This window comes from Scomber scombrus, chromosome 18 (genome assembly GCF_963691925.1).
Source record: "Scomber scombrus chromosome 18, fScoSco1.1, whole genome shotgun sequence".
NCBI lineage: Eukaryota > Metazoa > Chordata > Actinopteri > Scombriformes > Scombridae > Scomber > Scomber scombrus.
In genome coordinates this window covers 5589492-5612793 of record NC_084987.1, presented here as the reverse complement: position 1 = coordinate 5612793, position 23302 = coordinate 5589492, and the positions used below count along the sequence as shown (strand labels likewise).

The following is a 23302-nucleotide window of genomic DNA, read 5'->3' as shown; positions in this document are numbered from 1 at the left end:
ACCGTAGTACAAAGTCAAGAGGTTGTGATATGTAGCACAACAAGTTAACAAAGCACTGTACACAGAACTACTCTCCAGAGACTGAAAACGTGATCGCTGTTATTAGTCTTTGGAGCCGTTTAAACGTGACAGTAATCGTTGTGATGAAGGAATATGTCGCCCAGTGCAGCTGTGTGGCTCATTTGGGTGTTTTTAATAGTTTTTGGACAACCACAGGGGTCTACTGCACAGAGGAATAAGTTATAGCAGGCTTTGGATACTTGTTAGTAGAGCAATTCATTGTTGGTTTGGTTCTGCACATGAGATTTGTTGACAATGAGAAAAATATAGAAATTCGCTGACGTTAAGTTAATCTGTAATGCATATTGATGTCTCTGTTTACAACTAAAGTCCCACAACAGAAAACATGAAGTTGACTTTATGGGAGCACACTGGTTGGACATTGAATCTGTCTGATAAGATTAAAGTTTTCAAATTCATATATTCAACTAGCAACCTAATATGTGTGCATACAGTGTAACCCCATGCCTGTGCTGCTTGTTTCCTGCACCTCTGAGAGCTTTTCTGCTTGTTAAAGATGCCTCGTGGAAACACTACCTTACTTTGAACATTGAACATTTATTATTGAAAAAAAGAAAAAATCCCTTTCAAACCAACTTTCTCTAACCGTGGTTAGCAGGATGAGGCTGTTTTCAAGTAGGACACATGCTGTTTGAAAATTTGTAGTGCACATACTGCAAATTCTTGACCTATATATCTGCACCATCTCATAGATCTAACATTTACTTTCATGCAAGGTGATAAATGTACATGGTAGTTTAGCGATATATTCCTGCAAGAACATATCTTTACGAAAATCCACACCTACCTTGTCGGGGAACATAGTCAATCTTGATTTCTGAGAGGACAAAAAATATGAATCAGCCTTATTAAAATTTGAGATGGTTAGCTCATAGTCATAAAATTCATCAAAAGCTTCAAAATGTTTGTTTTGGGTGTTGTTCTAACCCAGGAAGTTGAGTTTTGCGGACAGAGAAAGCGCATAGCCATCAGGTACAAAGGTATAATCTCCAGCGTCCGAAGGCTTCACGTCATTAACCGTCAGCTTGTGGGTCCTGGGGACATGTTAGCAGATATTACCAAGGAGACAACACTCATTGTAACCGGCAATTATGCAAAAGACAGTTGCCCTAGCAACGTACTCCATGAGGCAATCTCACAGAGTGAGAAACATACTAAATGGCTTTCACCTTGTGTGACCGCTGTTCGCCTTGGCGTATGTCCTGCCATAGGCCCTCTGATGGAGGGATTATAGAGAGACACCCCAGTCCCTAGAGGTGTGTATATTTGTTTGTGTGTGTGTGTGTGTGCGTGCATGTGTATATTTGTTTGTGTGTGTGTGTGTGTGTGTGTGTGTATGTGCATGTGTGTGTTTAGAGGTTAGAGCATTACAGATTGCAGCCTAACCTAAAAAATAGGACTAACAATGAAGTAAAACCATTTGGTAATTGTTTGCTGAGCCATGTTGCAGACACTGCTTTTTGTGATATTTATATGATTTTGGTGAATCTTTGTGTTTGTGTTTGTGTGTGTGTGTGTGTGTGTGTGTGTGTGTGTGTGTGTGTGTGTGTGTGTGTGTGTGTGTGTGTGTGTGTGTGTGTGTGTGTGTGTGTGAGAGAGAGAGAGCTCAAATAAAACAGCTTTCTGACATTCAGAAAAGCAGTCCGATATAATACCTTCCAATATGCGTCATTTTGATGCGATCACTGGGTTTGACTTCGACGCCGTCCTTGAACCATTTTCCCGTCACTTTTTCATCAGACACTTCACACTTGAATACAGCCTGTTCAGCAGCCTTCACCGTCAGGTCGGCTATGCTCTGCAGAACCTCAAGCTCCTTTTCTGTAGCAAAGAGACCAGCGTGTTTACACGTATGTTTACACAGACCAGAAGCTTATTTTGAGCAGTGTTGCAGTTAAGTAGCTCAGGATGCAACGCAAGAGGAACTGCAAATATTCTGAGCAGTTATTCAAGACAGTTTCTCATTTTGATCTAATCTGAATTCAATTCAGTTTAATAGTTTGACATTTTGGAAAAACACTTACATCAGAAGGTAAAAATCATTCTCACATCTGTACTAGAGGTGTTGCGATATACCGGTATACTGATGATAACCGTGATATTTAAAACATGAACTATTTGTATCAATATCGCCTAAACACCCCCCCCACACACACACACACAGATTAACATACACACTTTGTGGATCTTTTGTTAATCAATTTGTCTGGTTGCCATTTCACTAGCCATTAAGTGTAATTGTTCTTTTTGTGCACTTTTGAATTCATTCGCCAGAAAAGAGACAAAACACAAAATAAACAAAGTTAAAGATGAGTTCAGTAATAGCATTATTATTTGTTTTTCTACATTTCTGCAGGTATCGTAATCTATACAGTAAGCAGCCGGTTAACTTAAGTGAAACACTTGCTTTTCTCATAGTGAAAAGGTCAGGAAAATGTTGTTCTTAAGCTTTTTGCAAAACACTTGGCATGTAATTAAAGAAATTGCCGTAATATCAACACATATTAAAGACTAACAGTACGTTTAAAGGAACACTTAGACATTGCTTTATATGATTTCTTACTGAGAGTTACAGTAGATGCTGAGAGAAGCTCAAAACCGGTGTCATGTCTGTACAGTAAATATGACACTACAGAGCCAGTTAACTTAGCTTTGCAGAAAGACTGGAAACAGGGAAATTCTGTCGAGCTAGCTTTATCACCTGTTTCCAGTCTTTGTGCAAAGCTAAGCTAAGTGTAGTTTCATATTTACTGTGTAGACGTGACACTTTTATTGAGCTTCTCTCAGCAGCATCTACTGTAACTCTCAGTAAGAAAGCATATAAAGCCATTTCCAAAAAAAAAAAAATGTCTAAGTGTTCCTTTAAACTTTTATTCTTTAAAATGATATTTGTTGTAAATTGTGAGGAGATAATTGCCTCATATCCTGGTAGCCAGTCGGCCATTCTCTAATCTATTTTGGGAAGTTATCTTGTAAGAAAAAGTGGAGGTAATTTCCCTCTAGGTAATGTTTCTTTTTTTAAACTCCTGTATAGACATCAGCTATAACATCACACACTGTGGGACACTACAATAAATGAAGGTATTATTATATTCCTGTATTATATGCAGGTAGTCTATCGCAGCACTATGCTTCCTTTGACCACCTGGTGAACTGTGAATGTGACTGCACTGCACTGTGTTCCCGTCCTCCAGCTAATGACGAAGGACAGATGTTTTCTCACACTTTAATCGATGTAGAGAGACTCGCCTGGTTTGCAAGTCTGCAGCAATAAACACTGATTATAACCTGATTTCTGAGTGAGGAGTGAGACGCGATCCAAAACATCAATTCTGGATCATGTAAAAGAAAAATTGCCATGACGACTAGTGTGATGAACTACTGATACTGAGATAAATGAAGTGATATTAATTATGGCGTGAGTAATGACTAATTTATTGCTTTTCATGCTTGTCAAAATTGAAAACATCAACATGTACTGATGTGTACACTTTCTTAAAGCTCTTAATTGAACATCCATGGCTTTAAATACATGCCAGCTGATGGCCTGTGACTTCTCTGTAGTTCCATGAGAAGATTGATACGTTTCTTTTCACTCTTCAGCACAATTAACATTATTTGTTAAAGCATTTAGATTTTCATCAAACTGTTGATAAGAATTTCTTATATAGATTTGGCTTAATTTGTTGTTCGAAATTTAATTGTTGCACTTTCATGTTGATTTCTAAGTCTTGAAAACGTGTTTGTAGAAATAGTTTGTGTTTGATAAGCCTAATTAATCACTGGTCCCAAACTGTTGGCTGTAATGACTTTGTAACAGGCAGGTTTCGCTAAAAATCACACAGCCAGCAGGGAACTAACACTAAAGTTTCTTTTTTGCTTGTTAGAAGAAAATATCAAACACTCATAATGACTCTAAAAGAGAAAATGGTACCTTCAACTTCCAGTTCTGCCTTTGTCTCTCCACCGTTGGTTAAGGCGTAGTACATTCCAATATCCTCCTTAGTAGCTTCATTTATGATCAAAATGTGCCTTTTGCCGTCCTTTTTAAATCTGTACTTTGAACCTGGACTGTCTCTGTTCAGCTCGACTCCATCTTTCATCCTAAAGAGACACAAACACACATTTGTGCTTCAGTGAGAATGATGTCCGCAGTTTTACATGGCTCGGTCATTCAGGGAGCAAAAGTAGAGCTGCAATAAATAGTCCATTAATTGAGTAGGTGATCAACAGGAAATTAATCACCAACTATTGAGTCAATTTTCAAGATAAAATGCTAAAATGTCTCTTGTTTCAGACTCTTAAATGTGAATATTCTCTGGTATCTTTAGTCGTCTATGACAGGAAACTGAATATCTTTTGGTTGGAAAGTTAAAACAAGACATTTGAAGTTGCATCTTAGGCTTTGGGGAATAATCATCAACATTTTTCACAATTTTCTGGCATTTTAAAGATCAAACGACCAATTGATGAATCGAGTAAATAGTCACTCAATAAGTCGCTTTCTTAACATTTTTTTAAAATGTACTTTAGCATGTGGATGCTGCATTCCCAATGTCCCAAATTGTAAAGTTAATGATTAAAATGCAGCAGTCATTTTCCAAAAACAAGTTGGGTCTGTTTTAAGGCATATTTATATGATTTTATTTTTAAATGGAGCCGTCCTGCTCATAACAAATGTTTATCTGGTGAAGACAGTTTTTCAGTTAACAGCACATTTAGCTTTTAAAAACATATAAAAAGCAACATCATTAATATATTCCAACATTCATGAACAATCTGTTGAGTGTTTTGCATCATAACAAAATAGTACAGAGTCCATTTCATGTTCGCCCTGAACACAAACCCAAGCTATTAGCTGGCTAGTGTTATTTGCATTTTTATTGCACGTTTATGCCTGTTTTCTCCATTTTTTGTGTTTTTTTGTGTTTTTATTTAAAAGTTTGCACAACTAGAAGCACCAGTCGATACTAATGTCTTTCCTTTTTTGACTATGACACTTAAATTACACTGTAGTAGACAACTGGCTGGGAGAAAAAAAGCTGAAAAAAGCTGCACAGATGAATATTTGGCATTTATGAGTGTTATTATTATTATTTCCAGGGGTTAAAATACTTTTGTGTCATCAAATCAAACATTGAACACTAACATGACAGTTTACAGCGATGAGTAACCTGCTACACGAGTTCTACCAACATTTCTAATTTTTAATGTTGTCAACCTTCGTGTCGTCCTCCCAGGTCAAATTGACCCTGTCTGTTTTGACTATTCCTTCCTTCCTTCCCTCCCTCCTACCTTCCTTCCTCCCTTCCTTCCTCCCTCCTTTCCTTCCTTCCTTCTTTCCTCCCTCCCACCTTCCTTCCTTCCTACCTTCCTCCCTTCATTCCCTCCCTCCTTCCTTCTTTCCTCCCTCCCTCATACCTTCCTTCCTCCCTCCTTTCCTTCATTTCTTTCCTTCTTCCTCCCTTCCTTCTTTCCTTCCTCCTTCCTCCCTGCCTTCCTCCTTTCATTCCTTCCTTCCGTCCTTCCTCCCTTCCTCCTTTCCTTCCTTCTTCCTCCCTTCCTTCTTTCCTTCCTCCCACCTTCCTTTCCTTCCTTCTTCCTCCCTTCCTTCCTCTTTCCCCCCTTCATTTCTTCCTCTCTCCTTTCCTTCCTTCCTTCCGTCCTTCCTCCCTTCCTCCTTTCCTTCCTCCCTTCTTCCTTTCCTTCCTTCTTGCTCCCTTCCTTCTTTCCTCCCTTCCTTCCTCCTTCCTTTCCTTCCTTCTTCCTCCCTTCCATCCGTTCTTCCTTCCTTCCTCCCTTCCTCCTTTCCTTCCTCCCTTCCTCCTTTCCTTCCTTCTTCCTCCCTTCCTTCTTTCCTTCCTCTTTCCTCCCTTCCCTCCTTCCTCCCTCCTTTCCTTCCTTCCCTCCTTCCTCCCTCCCTCCTTCCTTTCCTTCCTAGTTCCTCCCTCCTTCCTTTCCTTCCTTCTTACTCCCTTCCTTCTTTCCTCCCTTCCTTCCTTCCTCCCTCCGTTCCTTCCTTCTTCCTCCCTCCCTTTCTTCCTTGACTTGAGGACAACAGGAGGGTTAAAGCATTTGATAAAAATGTCTATGTTTAAATATGTGTATACAGAGTTTTATAATCTGGGTTATATATATTGTATTATATTATATTATATGTAAATTGAGACCTTGTAGATTTTTAAATCCCTAACGTATTTCCTGTTGAGCTGATTCCTGAATGAATCACGGCCGTTACTAGCTCACCATTTGACGTTGGCTCCCTCCTCGGACACCTCCACCTCAAACTCCACTTTCTCCCCCGTCACAGTGTGGACGTCATCCAGCAGCTTGGTGATGGTGACCGGAGGCTCTGAAGACAAAACCGAAAGCTTCGAGTCAAACTTTAAACCAGACGTCAGGGCCACTGAGTCATTAAAGACACTGTACTAGTATATTATGTAAATGACCTACTGTGTACACTGTGTAACCAACTAGAGAAATACTGACCAGAAACAGAAGTAGATGACAAACAAAGTATGGTGCAAAATGGGATAAAAAAAAAAAAAGAGCTGGAAGGTATCTTCACATCTGTACTAGAGCAGTGTGAGTAATGCTTTTCTTTTTCTTCTTTTTCTTCTTTTGTTTTTTTAGGGCAGAGCATGACAAAACAACAAATACAGCAACTGTTGGGACAAGGCTAAATTCTGGCATATGAAAAAATCTACACAAATACAGTTAATAATTACATAAATCAGATTATTATATATAATTTTTCAAAATATTATGACATTGATTAGAACCAAAATATCCAGCTCTAGTTAGAAGCTTTAGTTTAACTCGATAATGTTTCTTAATTAGCTGCACAGCTGCTCTTTAAGTCTTCTTTCCTCCTCTGTTAATAGGTGGTGGGCCACATGAACTGTATATTAGTAAGTCGGGGGAGGGGGGGGGGGGGGGGATCACACAGAATACATGCGAGCCATCTTTTGGATTTGAAGAACAGCACAATATACTCCTGAAGTACTTATCAACGCCACCAAACACACCCGTCTTGTAGAAGAGTAAGGTACTTCAAGTCCCCTAAGGAGGCGGGAGTCACATTGTGTAACCACATGGTGTGATGCTTGATGCTCTGCTAGCTTCAGCTATTTGTCATCGTCAGCATCCAGTCCCCCTCCGGACGTCTCAATTCACTTCCACCTCAGCTGGTGAGCCCAGAAACTCCCTGAACCGCAGTCGCAGCACCGCAGAAACACGTACATGCGTTTGACTGCGGGCCTCACAAAAGTTTTGAGAAATGAGCTTGATATCTCCGGTGTAATTCATTTCTTCTCTGTATAAAAAAACACATTTCTCTCTGGAATATGATGCTGTCATGTTTTCTCATTGTTTCTTAAAACAAATACTCTAACATAAATATCACGACACAGAATTAATTGTGCGACTTTTAGCAATTATTGTATATGTGTTGTGTTTTATTCCCTAAACTTACAACTTTAATTTGTGCAATTAAATATAATGTCAGTGAAAAGACGCTAGCGGGCACAAATAGCTGTTTTCAAAAGAGGGAAGTGAAAACTAAGGCAAAGATATTTAACAAATGTTTCAATGTGCACAAAACCTTTTTGCTTATCCCGTGTCTTTATGAAACTAGCGTTATTTCATACAGAGACAGGAAGCAAAAGCAGTGAGTTGAACCCTTTGGCCTCAATGAAGAGCTACATTTGTCATGTTCCTTCTGATTTATGATACAAGGCTGCTGCTGTGCTTGATTTCTTTCAACTCAAAGATCTGTGTATTCTTGTTTTTCTGTCTTGTGTTAAATATATGTGTGTGTGGCACCTCTGACAATCCCTACCATGATATCCATTAACCAACAGTGTTAAATTCTTATTCCACCTTCTCCACAATGATTTAATAATGTACACCTGTCCTGGTTGACCAGACCTATAATTGCCTTTTTTCTTTGTCCTCTGTGACTCTGTTGGGGACACAGCAGTGCTGAAACGTTGGTCTGTTTGCATTATTAAAGGCTTCAAATCAATCAGGGCGCTCTGGTCTTTTCTCGTCTGAAATGTGTTGTCCCTGACCTGAGATGCACCTGATTCAGCTGCATTTTGCTGGAAAAAGAAGTGAGGAGAACCCTTTTCCAAAAAGGAGTGAAACTAAAGAGAATAAGTGAAAGAAGTGCAGATCCTGGTGAGTTTTGAGATCAGTCAGAGGCTTAACTGCCACCAACTGCAGTTAACATGTAGAACATGTTATAGGCTTAACATGTTATATAGTTATAACATGTATACCAACTATATAGAAGTGAGCTGGAATCTCACTTCTATATAGTTGTTTAAATGGCTATTTGGGCTAAATAAAGATGGACTGCACAAACAGGTCAAATTTGCACTGGTGCAAATTTGCACTATTTGCAATAGTCAAAGATTAGCTTCGTTTTCTATCTGAACACACCTTCAGGAGTCACTTTCATTAAAGACTAAATTAGAAACTCCTTAACATTTAGAAAAAGTGAAGCAAATTGTTTGTTACTCAGAGTAACAAACAAAGTTAACTTACTAGAAACGTAACTTATGAATCTACAACTTAGAGCTGCTTCTCATATCGTAAAGTTTTTTGAGCATTGTGTTTGATGTCATGTTAGAAACACAACATCCACCTCAGAAGTAGTTTATATCATGACAAAACACAAGCTCAAACTTTTGCATATAATAAGTACTTTATATCTGTTTTAAAGTACTCTGACTGCTAGTTTTGACCAGTGCTGCCAACTATTTTCAGTGGAAAGCTGAAGCCTCACACACTATTGTGCATATTCACATCTTAATGTAACCAGGTACGAGATTTACAAAAAAATTTAATTAAATAAAATGAAGTCAAATTAAAACTTAACTGATTCAAACTGTTTAAATTAATATATATTCTTATTTTCATGCCGCTATCGTTTCATCAATCAAATCAATCAGACAATCACTTAATTGGCAACAGTGATTTTGACTAGCTGTCAACTGCTAAACTGCTCTAAGTAACATGAAGATGAATCAATGATAAAAACCTGCTGATGAAAACATTTGAATGAATGAATTCTAATTTTTTTTATGGACGCAAACTTGACAAAAAAAACACTCAGCTGCACAGACACGCACTGTAGCTGCATGTACTGTAAGCAGTGTCTGTGGTGAAGAGCTTACCCTCTCGTTTGGCCTCTGATAATGTAAAAGAGTATTGACATCATTATCCAATGGGATCAATTATAGATAGAGTACATTGTCATCCTGTTACCATATGTCATATATACTGTATATATATGACAGTATATGTATGTATTATATTATTACATACATAATATAATATAATATAATATAATATAATATAATATAATAGTCCATTAAAAACCTGTCAAGAATAATTTTTACTCCATTCAACCATTAAAACTGCAGTTCAGTTTTGATGTAAAATTGAAATTAATAATTCAATTGCACAAGTGTTCAAATTGCCCTTCAAAAACCTCCATATCAGTCAAACTCTAATAAATATGATGAGACATTAATACGTACAGCACGACAATAATGATACATGGCATTAAACAAAACATAAAAATTTCACTCACAACATACCCATTAAAAATGAGTGAGCAGACAACAGAGCACAGCATGCTACTGCGTGGCATAAAAGCATCGAAATAAACAGATGACAAACACAAGGAGGGAACAGAGCTGTCAAGCCTCTCGACGCTCAAATGACAGCATCTGCTAAACCGAGCAGAAAAACCTCTCCCCCTTCTGACAGAAGGATTCCTCCAAAGAGAGAGTGACTCATATACCTTTGACAAAAACCTCCGTGAAGCACTTCTCCTCCCCGACCACGCACTCGTACGCTGCGTCATCCGACAGGTTGCACTTGTTGATAGTGAGTGTCCGCTTGTTGCCCACGCTCTCAAACACATACCTGGATGCACAGGGATGATGGGGGAAGATTATACGAGGAGGATAGAGGAAGCAACAAGGAGAGACAAAGAAACAGAGAGAAGAGAAGAAGAGAGAGAATAATGAATAACTGCTTTCAGCAAAACCAGCCACAATCAGACGCAGAGGGCCTGAAGACAACCGAGTGACTCACAGTTACAGACGAAGACAAAGAATCCACACATTCCTCTACAGACCTTCAGAAATATGCACAGACACACACACTGTAAAGTTTTCTGTACAAATATGGTGACAATCATCAAAGGACATCAGTAGTGCTACACTCTGGTCACAGAGGGATGGAGGGTATATAGTGATGGGAAAGATTCCCATGGTTACGCGCTGCAAGCATTCAGATCACATCGCTGAGCAACAGCTGAGGCAGAGTCAAAATACTGTCAATGAATGATGTTAGCTGCTGTGGGGCATCCATGTTTTTTATGCTTTTCAGATATTTTGATAGCTATATAACTGAGAGATTTCTACATTTTTCTTAATGTCAACTAATCTTGTGCAGAACTAAACTAACAATGAATTGATCTACTTACATGTATTGTGTGTAAAGCTTGATATACAGTATCTTATTCCTCTGTGCCATAATCCTATGAAACATACATCAGTGAGCCACACCGTTGCATTAGGTTACATATTCCTTTTCCTGGAAGAGTTTGGTTGTTTGTTTGTTTTTTAAACGGCTCTAAAGACTAATAACAGCGATCACGTTTTCAGTCACCAGAGAGTAGTTCTGTGTAAAGCGCTGTGTAAAGAGTTTTTCTAGTTTGTACCACATATCTCAACCTCTTAACTTTGTTCTGAAGTTCTCTGAGAAAAGTACAATGTAGTAAAATTAACAGCCATATTATTTAAAGTAATAATCAAGGGTGTTTTTTTTGTTTTAGAAATCTCTATTATCCCATAATATCAACTTATACAATGCCAATGAAATGTTTTCACCTACCTTGGAAGTATTCATGCAAAACGGAATCAGATTTAGATTTAATGCATCTTTTTTTAGACACTGATCGACTGGAAAAGACCATTTAATATCATTTAAAGTGAAAAGAGATCTCTGAAAAGTTCTCTGAAGTTCTTTGAGAAATGTACAAAGTAGTTATTTTTGTCAAAGAAGATCTGGATTGGATCTCTTCCTCTTTCACTGTTAAACCCTGCTATCCCCAGTGGCTATAACTCTACAACCTAAAGCATTTGATTAGTTGGAGCTTAATGGTCTCGGAGCTTGGAAGCACCTCCTCCTGTAGGAGATGGGTTCAGGGCAAAAAAAAAGTCTCTTCTACAGTCTACCATATTAATCAAAACAGGAAGAGGACTTTGAATGAACAGCATGACACTGTTCAAAATGGCAGATGGCGGAAGCGTTTAAAAATTTCACTCACAACAGCTGTACCCTCTTCAATAAAACACCAAAAGGAGCCTTTGATGGAGGAGAGGAAAAGAGCAAAGAGGAGAGCGAGCCTGGAGGCGCCGAGATCAGCAAGCTAAAGAGGCTCAAAACTTAATATTTATATCATGTGAGAGTTAAAGCTTCGTTGGGGCCGGTCTTGTCTTGCATGCTTCCAAGTCACGGCATAAAAACAACAAGAGTTACTTCACAACAACAAAGCTATAATCACGTCTGGTTAATTAGAAGCTTCTAATTATGCTAATGAGTCTATTTAATGTTGCTCTTAACACTAGTTGACTTTGCCAATCACAAGGTAACATTTATTTATTTATTATTTATTAAAATGATGTTACTGGTAAGCTGATTAAGCTAATAATACAAGGTCTAGTTAGCCATTAGCTCATGAGTAAGCATTAAGGTTTCCAACAGCAGCCTCAATTAGCTCGTTAAATAACAAATGTGTGATGCTTCAAGGAAACGCTGATGTTGAAACAATGTACGAACCAAGCAGCCGCTACCACTGCAAAAACACTAAAGACAGAAACACTGCATTTTTTCTATGTGACATAAGATATGTCTAGTATATTAAAGTTGCACAAATCAGTAGTTTTATATCGACAATAGAAAAAATGAGTTAGTGTAATATGAAATGAGTTCCAAAGATAAATATCAGCAGTTCCCCTCAGCTCTACAGAGTATTTCAGTGTCTTTTAGGTCATAGTTTTGGTTTTATGGCCTCCTTGGCTTTGACTTTCACCACTCTCATAGTTTTTTTTGTCAGCTGCAACTAGGAATCTTCAGCCAAAAAGCTCTAGATAGATAAATCTGCTGTAAACTACCAACCCAGCATCAAACTGCAGACAGACAAAGTTTGCAACTAGCTAACTTTGCAATAAGCCAGATATAGACATTTCCCTCAGGAGTTGGTGGAGCCTAACGCAGAGCTAACAGGAGAGTAAATGTTGGACTTACATTCACCAGCTGGACAGAGACACAAATCTAACTTTAAAAGGTGATGAAGGTAATGTTGGTTTATTGCTTGTTAAGTTGCCTCCAAAGTGGCCAAACACAAAAAAATCAAGTTTAAATTGATATTTAAATTTAAAGATTTTTTTTAGCCTCAGCCAAGCATAAAAGCTTTTTGACAATATATTTTATTTCTTTGCATTTTTCAGCGTCTCCACTCTGGGTTTTTTTAAATTCACTGTGGTGGGTCATTTGGCCCACACAGGCAAGTCCTTGGACAGTTCCCATCTAATGATTGCCGCCAGCTGGGAATACTGGTGAAGCAGCTGTTTCACCACTGTCAGCTCCTGAGGTCTTTCAGAATGGTTACTAATTAGCCAACACAGTGGTGAGAATGGCCCTTAAAAAGAAACAGGGATGCATCACAGCCATGGAGTAACCCCCTAAGAGTGTAACCCAGTCTGGGAGGAATTTCACTTCTTTCAACCCCAACTTCACACACCCCGCCCTATTAATCTATACAGCTATGTTGTGTTTGAACCTCATTCCTGTGTCTGGGTTGTCATTCCCATGCCTTCCCAATTACAACAGCGCAAATTAAAAATGCAAATAAAAACAGCTGGATGGAAATGCACCTACTGGGTGAGCATGCTCCAATCTCAAAAAATTGCCAATAATACTCAGACTAAGCATTCTAGTATTCTCTTAAACATCAAAATTCAGTTCACACATGCACACAAACACACATGCTACACATTATTATTTAAAGTGGTAATTGGCTCACTTGGCTGATGGTTTAATTTCCTGTCCGTTTTTAAGCCACTTGATTGGAGCGTTGGGGTCAGCCAACTCCACAGTGAGCTGGATCCTCCTGCCCTTGTCCACTGAGTAAGCTGTATTCAACTTCTTCAGGAAAGCTGACAAGGAAGTATCCTGTTAGTACACCACTTTAATAGCCAAATAATCCATAAATGCCAACCAGAAGCAGCCATATGCTAACATACATTCCACCTGTCGTCACAGCAATATAACTTCTCCCTCGAGGCCTTTAAACGCCGCTGGTATTTACAACCTACTGCATTAGAGAGCTCTTGTTTCCTGCCTGCTGCCTCACTCACTAGTGCACAGTCTGCTTTTGCCTTATAACCCGTCTCCTGTCTCTCCCCTCGCTCCTCACCGTCACTCTTCTTGGGCTCCACCTTCTTCATCTTCTTCAACCTCTTCAGCAAGCCCCTCAGGTCTGTGATGCCATACTCAAAAGCAATCTTCTCATAGTCGCAGGGCTTGGCGTCCTTCAAGATATCCCATACATCCACTTCCTCTTTGGGAATATCTTTGGGCGGCCCTTTCTCCCTGAGTGGGATTGTTAAAAAATAGTTTAAGAACACTGGAGGAGGATTATGCACTTCTTGTAGTTGATGTAGCTGAACGTACCTTTTCTTGAGCAGGGCGCTGAAGTCTAGATCACCAGCGTCATCACCTGCATCTCCCCTGGCGTTAAAAGAAAAGAGAACTGGGAGATTAATTTCATCACAAATAACCGTCAATCCATTTCAAAGTACTACCTCACACTTGATACATTTAATAGTGGTGAGAAGAGCATTTTTTCTTTCACATTACACAAACCTATGAATAGGCACGGAAATTACAAGGCACATTTTATAAATTCACCAAAGACAACATGAGCATATACAACAGCAGTTGAATTCTAATGAACTGCTGTCTGTAGTTGGCGCTTACCCTTTTTTCATCCTGTGTTCAGATAGACGTAAAAATAGGATGAGTGAGAACATAGTGCAGAATGATTGATGAGCACTACAAGCTACCATCATGCCCTAAATTCAAGTGACAGACAACAATCACAGTAGGCAAAGTACATGTAAACAGCAACATGACAGAAATAAGCTATGAGAAACATAGCATATGCTGTTTGAACCTCAATAAACAATTGCACTTTTCACAGGAAATACAAATAAGCATGTATGTAGGGATGGATATACATGGTGGGACATTTTAAAACAGATGTTTCCTCATCTAATTATAATAAGCATCAAGTATAAGAGTCCTCAGGCAGCAGATCTATTGTAAGTCTCCCTTATTTTGGCTGCTGTGGTTAAATTATCTCACTGAGTGACGTTTATACTTGATGACTAGATGACAATCAGGTTGTTTTTTTTAAGTATGGCAAAGACGTTGTTAGTGTGACTGTGGCTGAAGGTGATGTTATGTGGAAATCTTAAGACATGGTCATTGGTCGTACGCACTTGAGATTCAAGAGATAAAACGCAGCTTCATGCAGAACAATCTGTCGAGAAGTTTACAGAGGGTGAAACGATGGTTGTGTTTCACGGTATAAACCCTTTATTACCCCCTAACATGCACATTTGCAAGTGAAATAATGGGGGGATGGGGGGAGGGGGGGAGTAACGTGGTCTTGAATCATCAGTCACCCTCTTGTACTCAACAAGGTGACAAGTGCTGTGTGTGGCACGCGCCAATAACTGTCTACAGGCTCGCATGCTCATTGTTTTCCACTATGAATGGTTTTGGCAGCTCCTTTGCAGCGTGGAGTGTGTTTTCCTGACCCGGTTGAGGCTCATTGAACCCCACACAGAAAGAGAGAGAGAACAAGATAAATGCCGATAAATTCAAAGCCTATTCTGAGTGATCATGTTCGTCCTATGGATGAACGGTTCATCCAAGGATAACATCCGTCCATGTTATCCTTGCAATCCTGATGGGAGAACATTTTCCCAGGGTGATAATGCTCTCGTTCACAGGACGACACGTGATCACCAAATGGTTGGGTGAGCATGAAAACGATGTACTCAACCTACAGTACTTGAGCACTTCTGGGAGATTCTGCAGCTGTGCATCAGATAACCATTAAACACTGAATTATGAAAGAAGGCTGTTTTTATACCGTGTATGTTTAAAAGGCGTTTTTTTTGTCAGAATCTAGATTTTTAAGTGCCAATAGTTCATTTATGTGATTTATAAGATTACTGTGATATTACAGTTAGCTCACAGTAGCCTATTTTCTATATATATTTAACACTTTTAATAATTCAAAGAATGGTTGCTTAATTCAGGAATAATTGATGATCACCATGAAAACAAACACTGCAAGCCATGTTCTCTTCTATGTTTGCAACACGCTGCGATTAACAAGTTTTTAAAGGCAAACCTGAAAGAGGACAGAGCCTAGTAATTGGTTAAAATGAGGCAATGCCCTCATCTGGCTGTACAGTATGTGCAAATATTTGAGGCTGCAAGTCAATGTCTAAGTGTTTAACCATCATTGACTCCCATAGTAAAATCGAAAACACACACTTGGCACACAGCAGCTTACCCTGCCATACCTCAGCAACCACCTCAGCCACTTTAACTTACTTGTAGCAGGAAAATACAATAATATTGTGGCATGTGGTGCATTTTAGCTGTGACATGATGATTAACATTTGGTGTCTCCTTTATATTGGCATTCATCTGTGTCTAATCATGCCATACAGTATAAATACTCCATATTTGCCGACACGCTTGTACAAGAATAAACATACTGTGGAATAATGAATGCAGGCTTAAAATGAGCCGAAACGCCACTCCTCACACAGTGTGAGAGAGACGCTCAGGGACTGTTGTGCCAGCGGACAGTATGTATTCCACAGAATAGTTTCTGCTTCTCTTTGAAGGTCTTTCAGCTGACCAAACAGCTGAAATCAGCAAAGTGACAACATGAAGAAGAAAAAAAATAGCCATACGATGGAGACCTCGGGCTATTTTCAGATGTGACACACTCAGTACAGTCAAGAATTTTGAAAAACACTCGAAGAGAAATACTGAATTAACAGCAGCACGTAACCGAAAGACCAGAGACAGATCACTTGTATTGTGTTATTTTTTTGAATCACACACATGAGTATCCCATATGAAGCAGGATTCTCAATACTTTACCTTCTGGAGGTTGAGCTTCATGACTTCCACTTAACAAGGTGTTTAATACACTCGTCCATTATCTCTCCAGCAATATATTTGAGGTTTATCCAACTTTTCACTTTCTATTTATCACACCATCCTCTCTCCCTCGCCCTCTCTCTCTCCCTCTCTCTCTCTCTCATATCAGCATTCTGCAAATAAGCACGCTGACATCCTGTCTCAGCCACAAAATGATGCTGTCTTTGTACATGTTGCGTTTCTCATCTTACCTGTTCTTTTCTGGTTGAGCTCTAATGAGGGAAGGAAATTATATTTTTAAACACAGATAACAAACATGGAGACTCAGGGTGTCTATTGAGAAGGTATCGGCTGGTTTACGATCACACAGCACTCATAAAGTATACAAGCGAAAATAATAATAAATAAAAAAAACTCATAAAAAAAAGCTACAGACTCCCAGGGAACATATAGGCAGAGACAGAAATAGATAGTGAAGGAAACAGATACACATACAGTATATAAAATAAAATAAAGTCTCCTCTGAGATTGTCACCAAGACATGTGACGAAATATATAAGATGCTAAACCATGAGGGACTTCAGGTGAAGCAGAACACCAAGACGGGAGACGCATTGAGACGTGACAGAAAGACAGAGATGGCAGACAGACTTTTTGGTACAACCTCAGCTACAACTGAGGAATAGACAGACACACGGGCAGAGACACTTGTTGAGACTGACAGTTGCCCAGAGGCAGCGATCTACAGAAGAACATATGGGAGACAGTGTGACAGGTGACATGTTGAGCAGACCCTCGCCGACACTGACACTCACGATCGCTTAAACGCCTCCAAGATGTTGTGCTGCTGCTGCTCCTCTTGTACAGCTGAAACCAGACAGAAGGAGAAAGACTGGTGAGAGCTCTGCTTGGTTAATTCATTACACAGCAGGCTTGAGCATCAAAGGAATAATGGACTGATGACCTCGCTAGGCCACTAAATGATAGGACCTAATGCGTATCGCACTCACTGAGTTATTGGCTGACAAAGCCAGTTACATAGCACTGGTGGATACGCTGAATGGAAGATGACAATAATGTGATTAAGTGTCTGTCTCCAGACCTACCCTGCACGGTGACTTCGAATGTGCAGCTGTCGCACTTGTCTTTGGAGGTGACCTCGCAGCGGTAGCCACCTGCGTCTCCGTCCACTACTTTGATGATGCTCATCTCGTAAGTGTAGACCTGACACACACACAGAGAGAGGGAGAGGGCGGGGGGGGTCGATATGCAACATGATTAAATCAACACCCATCCACACACATACATGCACAGATATGCAGTACGTGCTTGATAACACACGCTCAGAGTGTACTGACAACACAGATAGACTCGTATCAGTTTGCTGATAAAGCCATCAGGCTCATCTTGTCAGCTGGTCGGTCCATACAGTTTGATTGGAGGTTTCTTATTCTCTTTTAACCATTTTGCACAGAATTCATTCAATGGTCACATAAAAAATAAATGAAAACACAACAACAACAGAATAGAAGCACCAAAGAAGGAGCATAAAAATATAAATAGTACAACCCATAAAACATGAGTAGTGGGGGAAGAGAATCAGGTGAAATCAGGGAAGGCAGTGTGATAACAGTACATTTTCAGCTTAGATTTAAAAGAAGCCACTGACTCAGCATGCCTTATTTCCTCGGGCAGGGTGTTCCAGAGCCTCAGGGCTCTTATTTCAATAGCTCTGTCCCTCTTAGTCTTCAGCTGAGAGCCTGGAACAGATAGAAGACCCTGCCCAGGGATCTCAAAGTGCAGGCAGGGTCGTATAAAGGGATAAAAGATCTGAGATATACTAAGGAATCAGACCATTTAGTGCCTTGTAATTAATTAAAAGAACCTTGAAATAAATTCTAAATATACTGGAAGACAGTGGGAAGAGGCTAAAACTGGGGTGATGTGTTCAAGCCTATTTACTCTGGTTAAAAGCCTGGCAGCTGAGTTCTGTGACGTCTGTAGTCGCTCTACAGTTTTTCTATTTAGGCACATAAAAAGATTGTTCCAGTTATCCAGGCTTAATGAGATAAAAGCATGTAAAATGGTTTCTGTATCTTTAAAACCTAAAGAAAAAGTTCAAATTCTGGCGATGGTCCCTAGTTGATAAAAACATGATTGTGCTAGTGTTGTAATGTGCTGCTCAAAGTTTAAATTACAGTCAAATAAGATGCCAAGATTTCTAGCAAAAGGCTTCATACGTTTCGTGCAAGTATCCAGTAGATGGTTGTATGTTTGTGTTGCTGGAGCCAAATACAAGAATTCATGTTCTGGTTGAGTTCAAATGAAGAACACTCTTAGACATCCAGTTTCTCACATCTACTTGACACTCCTGTTATGAACTCAGTATACTGGGGTCAGTGGGCTTAACGGGGACATACAGCTGTGTGTCGTCAGCGTAACAGTGAAAGGAAACACCGTGGGCCTGATTTACTAAAGGTTTGCGTTTGTAAAAACGTGTGTAAACTTGACATCATCCGCAAAAAATCTGCAAGCTGATCTACTAACGTGGCGCACTGAGGTTTGCATGTTTCAAATGTGCAAGATAATATGCGCTGTCCATTTAGTACATTTACCATAATGAATATGCAATATGGGGCGTTTTCACCCCAGTGTGCAAAATACAGGGAGGAGAAAATGCAAATATGTTATTTAGCACACGCATTATGATTTACCAAACCTGGAGGTAATTTTGCTAGTGGTAGCTGCATCTATAAATAATAAGTTTGAAGGGCAGGCATTAATCGTGGTAGGAGACTGGGGCACAATGACAGAATATGCATAGAACGGATATTTTTAGATTGGAATATTTACTATTATATACTACATACTATACTATATTTTACAAACAGCATTAACTTTTTCACTTATACTCTCCCATATGCCGTTTTTTCTGATAATATTCTGTTTTTTTTTGCTTTAACTCAATACCGTTAGAACCTCTACTTACATGGGATCAAATTTCATTTTGCACTTGGGGGCTTTCTGCTCGTCCAAACTCTACATTAAGACATGCAAAACCCTTATTTAAATACTGCTGTCTGCACCCTGTTTTCATTGATGCAGTTATTCTGAGTAGATCACCCGCAAAACGCACGCTAACTAAACATACAATTTATTACCCTTTATTTGGGATCTTAGTAAATCAGGCCACATGTCTACAAATAATATTACCTCATGGGAGCATATAAAAAGAGAATGTAATAAGTCCCAAAATTGACCCTTGAGGTACCCCATAGTTTACTGTAGTGAATGATTGTTGACGGTTGTTAACAGACACACAATGACTTCATTAAAAGGTAAACTGACAGTATACTGTAAACATGCAAACCTTGGTGTTCCTGTCATAGGTCTCTTTGAACTGAAGGTGCTTTCCAGCTTTGCTACCCAGGTCAAGCCACTTCCCCTTCAGCCATTTCATGTTTGGCTTCCTTGTCAGGCTGCCGGAGTCCACTTTAGCCACAAACGTGATGTCCTTGCCTTCAACGAACGACGATAAGACAGTAATTAATTAACAGATTCACAGTCTGTACTCCAACTGGAATTTGACATTAAGTGGGCCACTCCCTTCATTCAGGCTATAATTCAGGATTTTTTTTTTTATAGTGGATGATTTTGCTGGACCTTTCGTTGCCGTGGCGCTCTCCGGCTTCTGGACGAACATGCCCATCAGTTCGGACAGCTGAGGATCCTCCCCTGGTACATGTTCTGCCATGGGTGTTAAATAGAGGTATCACAAAATTAGAACAAGAAAACATTATCAGAGCACCACTCAGATAAAGACATCGAACAAACACACAGTTTGTAGACAACAACAACAAGAGACAAGGAGATCAAGCAAACCACCAAATCAGCACTTTTCTTAATTTCAGTGCTTTTATAATGAATTTGCTGATCATCTGATGGAACTTCATAAGTCTAATTTGATGATAGGAAATCTTTAAACCACTGAATTCCATCCTCTTAGCTCAGGGATTTGTTTCTTTTCCATTTAGCACTGAAACTGAGCACCAGTCTTTACATGAGGCAAACCCATTCAGCATGTTTGCTTAAAGCTTTTGCTGTTACACTGCAAAAAAGCCATTTGGGACCGCTGACAAATGACAGGCAACCAAAGAGCCCCGTTGAAACTGACTGGCCCCAAGGGAATAAAGAACCACCCGAGATCACCTTTGAAGACATCACATTATGGTTCATTCTTTGCAATCTTCTGCCACACAGCCAGAACATAAGCTGAAGCTGCACACTCTTATCTCAGTGATAAAAAATGAGCTGCTCTTTTATCCCGTTCGCTTGTTTCTTTTGCAAGTAAATTGATGTAACCTCTGTAAGGTGTTTGCTTGTCAGCTGATATGCTTTATAGAGATGCTAACGCATTCATTTCTCTTACCATCAGGAGGCAACTCTGCATCGGAGGGGTGGGAAAAAAACAGAGAAGAGAGAGCGGGGAACACGTCAGTCTGTACAGTATCTGTGCTGTGCTGTTAAATACAAGCGTTAATTGGCCAAATGATAATCTTGACTTCAGGTGAGGAACACTCACACATTAAATCAGTGCTCTCACACTCCAAAAAAACACATCTTTCTTTTTCTGTGATTCTAATTAACAAATACAGTTTTTTTTCTCTTTAAAAAAAACAACTGTTAATGAGTTATGTCTTCAACAATCAAGTTCAAGAATGATTTTAATTCTGTTGGTCAGGAGGTTAACTGTTCATAGTCCACGTTAACTGTTTCTCTTAGACATACGGTAAGTTTTAGAAGAAAAAAAGAAAGGTTTAGGGGCAAGCAGCAGGTAAAGATGAGGACACATTGGACCATGTCAAGTAGGAGTGAGTAGGGCCCCGAGTGGACATCCATTGGACGGAGCAGTCGCCAAGAGAATGGATCCAGGGTCACGTGTCAAGTAAGGTCATGCGCCTCCATAAATTCAGAGAGCTTCAACGTTGGCGCCTCTTCCTCTCAATCTCTCTCTCTCTCACACTCACTCACTCTCTCTCTCTCTCTCTCTCTCTCTCTCTCTCTCTCTCTCTTTCTCTCTGCTTTTATGGGCTCAGTTAATTTGATCTTTTAATCAAAAGTGCCCCCGAGGACAGATCCAAGTTCAGATGTTCAGGATGATTTAAAAGGTTTCAGTTAGAATGCTAAGTGGGTAAAGCCGATCCTGGAATGGCACCCAGGGGACACTTTTGAATGTTTACACTCTTACACTGTTACGCTGGACACTTGCGATGAGGGTTGCTCAGTGAAATTAACTCCAGACACTGTCCTTGGCTCTGGGGGAGCCATGGGAGTAGAAGTTTGGGATTCTGGACAAAAGCCGGCTAATTGGGAGTTCACATTCACACTACATATGAATAGTACCATATCTATCTATTCCATCCATAAAATATTGGACTATACATAGATTGTATAGAACTGTAATTTCACAGTTATTACTTATTCAGTATATCATCAATTTATCATCAGAGCCCCACCAGATAGAAAACCCCAGTATCTCAAACTCCTTTAAGTCTCATCTCGTACATACAGCATATATTACAAAATGAACAACCGTGTGATTGGTCTGGTTATGAATGATGAAAAAAACTGCAGTTTTTTCATTGCACTGATATATATTTTTTTTAGTAGTAGCATAATGTAGCAAGCATGTCCACATGGCACACTCACAACTTATATAATATACCCAGCATAATTACAGGCATGGATATATGACACCTTATCAGTTTATTTGTGAGTCAAGATCATTACACATTTCAAACTCTCTCAACTTTTAATTGCTTTGATTTTTTTTTTTTTTTGCAAGACCCTGTCATAATCATCTGTTGTCTTGTCTGTAATATTTGTACTTCATTCTTTCATTTTACTGTCAACTTCTTTTTTTTTTTATCTGACAGTATCTGATGAATTTGCCGTGACTTGAGTTGCTTTCAAGTAGTTTCTTTGCATTGTTTTCATGCTTTTGTTTTCTTCCCTTTATCTATCTGCTGCAAGGCACTTTGTCACTTTTGTCAGCTACATAAATAAAATTGTGATTATTATTATACCCTATGTCCGAAAATCTTCAAAGCCATACATCACACCACGGATGAACAAATGAACATCTTTACAACCAATAATGAATCCATCTGCTGCGTGACAAACCGCTGATCTTAAGCAACAGTGATGGCCATCACCAGAGCAATCTCAGGCTTCAGCGAGGAACAGTTTTAGCCTGTCACAATCGGTGACAGATACCCATGTCCACTGACACACAAGGTGTTTGACACAACGCAGGCACAAAAACAGAAAGCAAAACAAGCAGGCCAGGAAATGCTGTATTGTGTTGGGTTTTTTTTCCTTACCATCCCTAGGCTCATTGTTCGCTGAAAGAAAAGACATAGTTAGTACATGGAGACAATGAAGGGTTAAAACACTTCCCACGGTATTGCTCTGGTCCCCTCAGATTGCGTGTAGTGTGCATGTGTGTGTATGTGTGTGTGATTTTGAATGAAAAAGCAGTTCAACAAAGATCCGATTAAAGACAATGCATAAGCCTGTTCACCTAGACAACAACAATATCTTCAGACAAGCTGCCCACGCACTCACACACACATACGCACACACTCACACACACACACATACGTACGCACACACACACACTAATGAGAAAGCAAAGCGCTTACCTACAGTAGGCTGGGCATCTGGTAATGAAGAATAAGCACAGGTTAGCAGATGAACTGGATCAAATGAGTAGTAATGCAGATATAATGTACTATAAGCATGTAATATGTACATATACTGCACACACACAGTTAATGTTGATATGGTGCTATACGAGCCAGTTGTGTCTCTACAAATTAAAGATTACAGATCATTTTGGAGATTAATTGATGATAATTTAAGAGATTAAAGCCACAATGAG

General features: G+C 39.4%; 1 protein-coding gene across 1 annotated transcript in view; it reads right to left on the bottom strand.

The window, feature by feature from the left end:
• mybpc2a (myosin binding protein Ca) overlaps positions 1-20113 on the bottom strand; it is a 33133-nt gene extending 13020 nt beyond the window's left edge. Inside the window, exons 1-13 of the mRNA XM_062438233.1 lie at positions 20023-20113; positions 19730-19878; positions 17466-17583; positions 17175-17226; positions 13840-13896; positions 13583-13758; positions 13190-13322; positions 9896-10020; positions 6328-6433; positions 4016-4185; positions 1737-1902; positions 1009-1115; positions 869-898 (exon numbers count right to left, since the gene is read on the bottom strand). Of these exons, the coding sequence (XP_062294217.1) occupies positions 869-898; positions 1009-1115; positions 1737-1902; positions 4016-4185; positions 6328-6433; positions 9896-10020; positions 13190-13322; positions 13583-13758; positions 13840-13896; positions 17175-17226; positions 17466-17583; positions 19730-19878; positions 20023-20113 (1480 nt within the window). The remainder of the gene's footprint in view (positions 1-868; positions 899-1008; positions 1116-1736; positions 1903-4015; positions 4186-6327; positions 6434-9895; positions 10021-13189; positions 13323-13582; positions 13759-13839; positions 13897-17174; positions 17227-17465; positions 17584-19729; positions 19879-20022) is intronic.
• Between the last annotated feature and the right edge of the window lie 3189 nt (positions 20114-23302).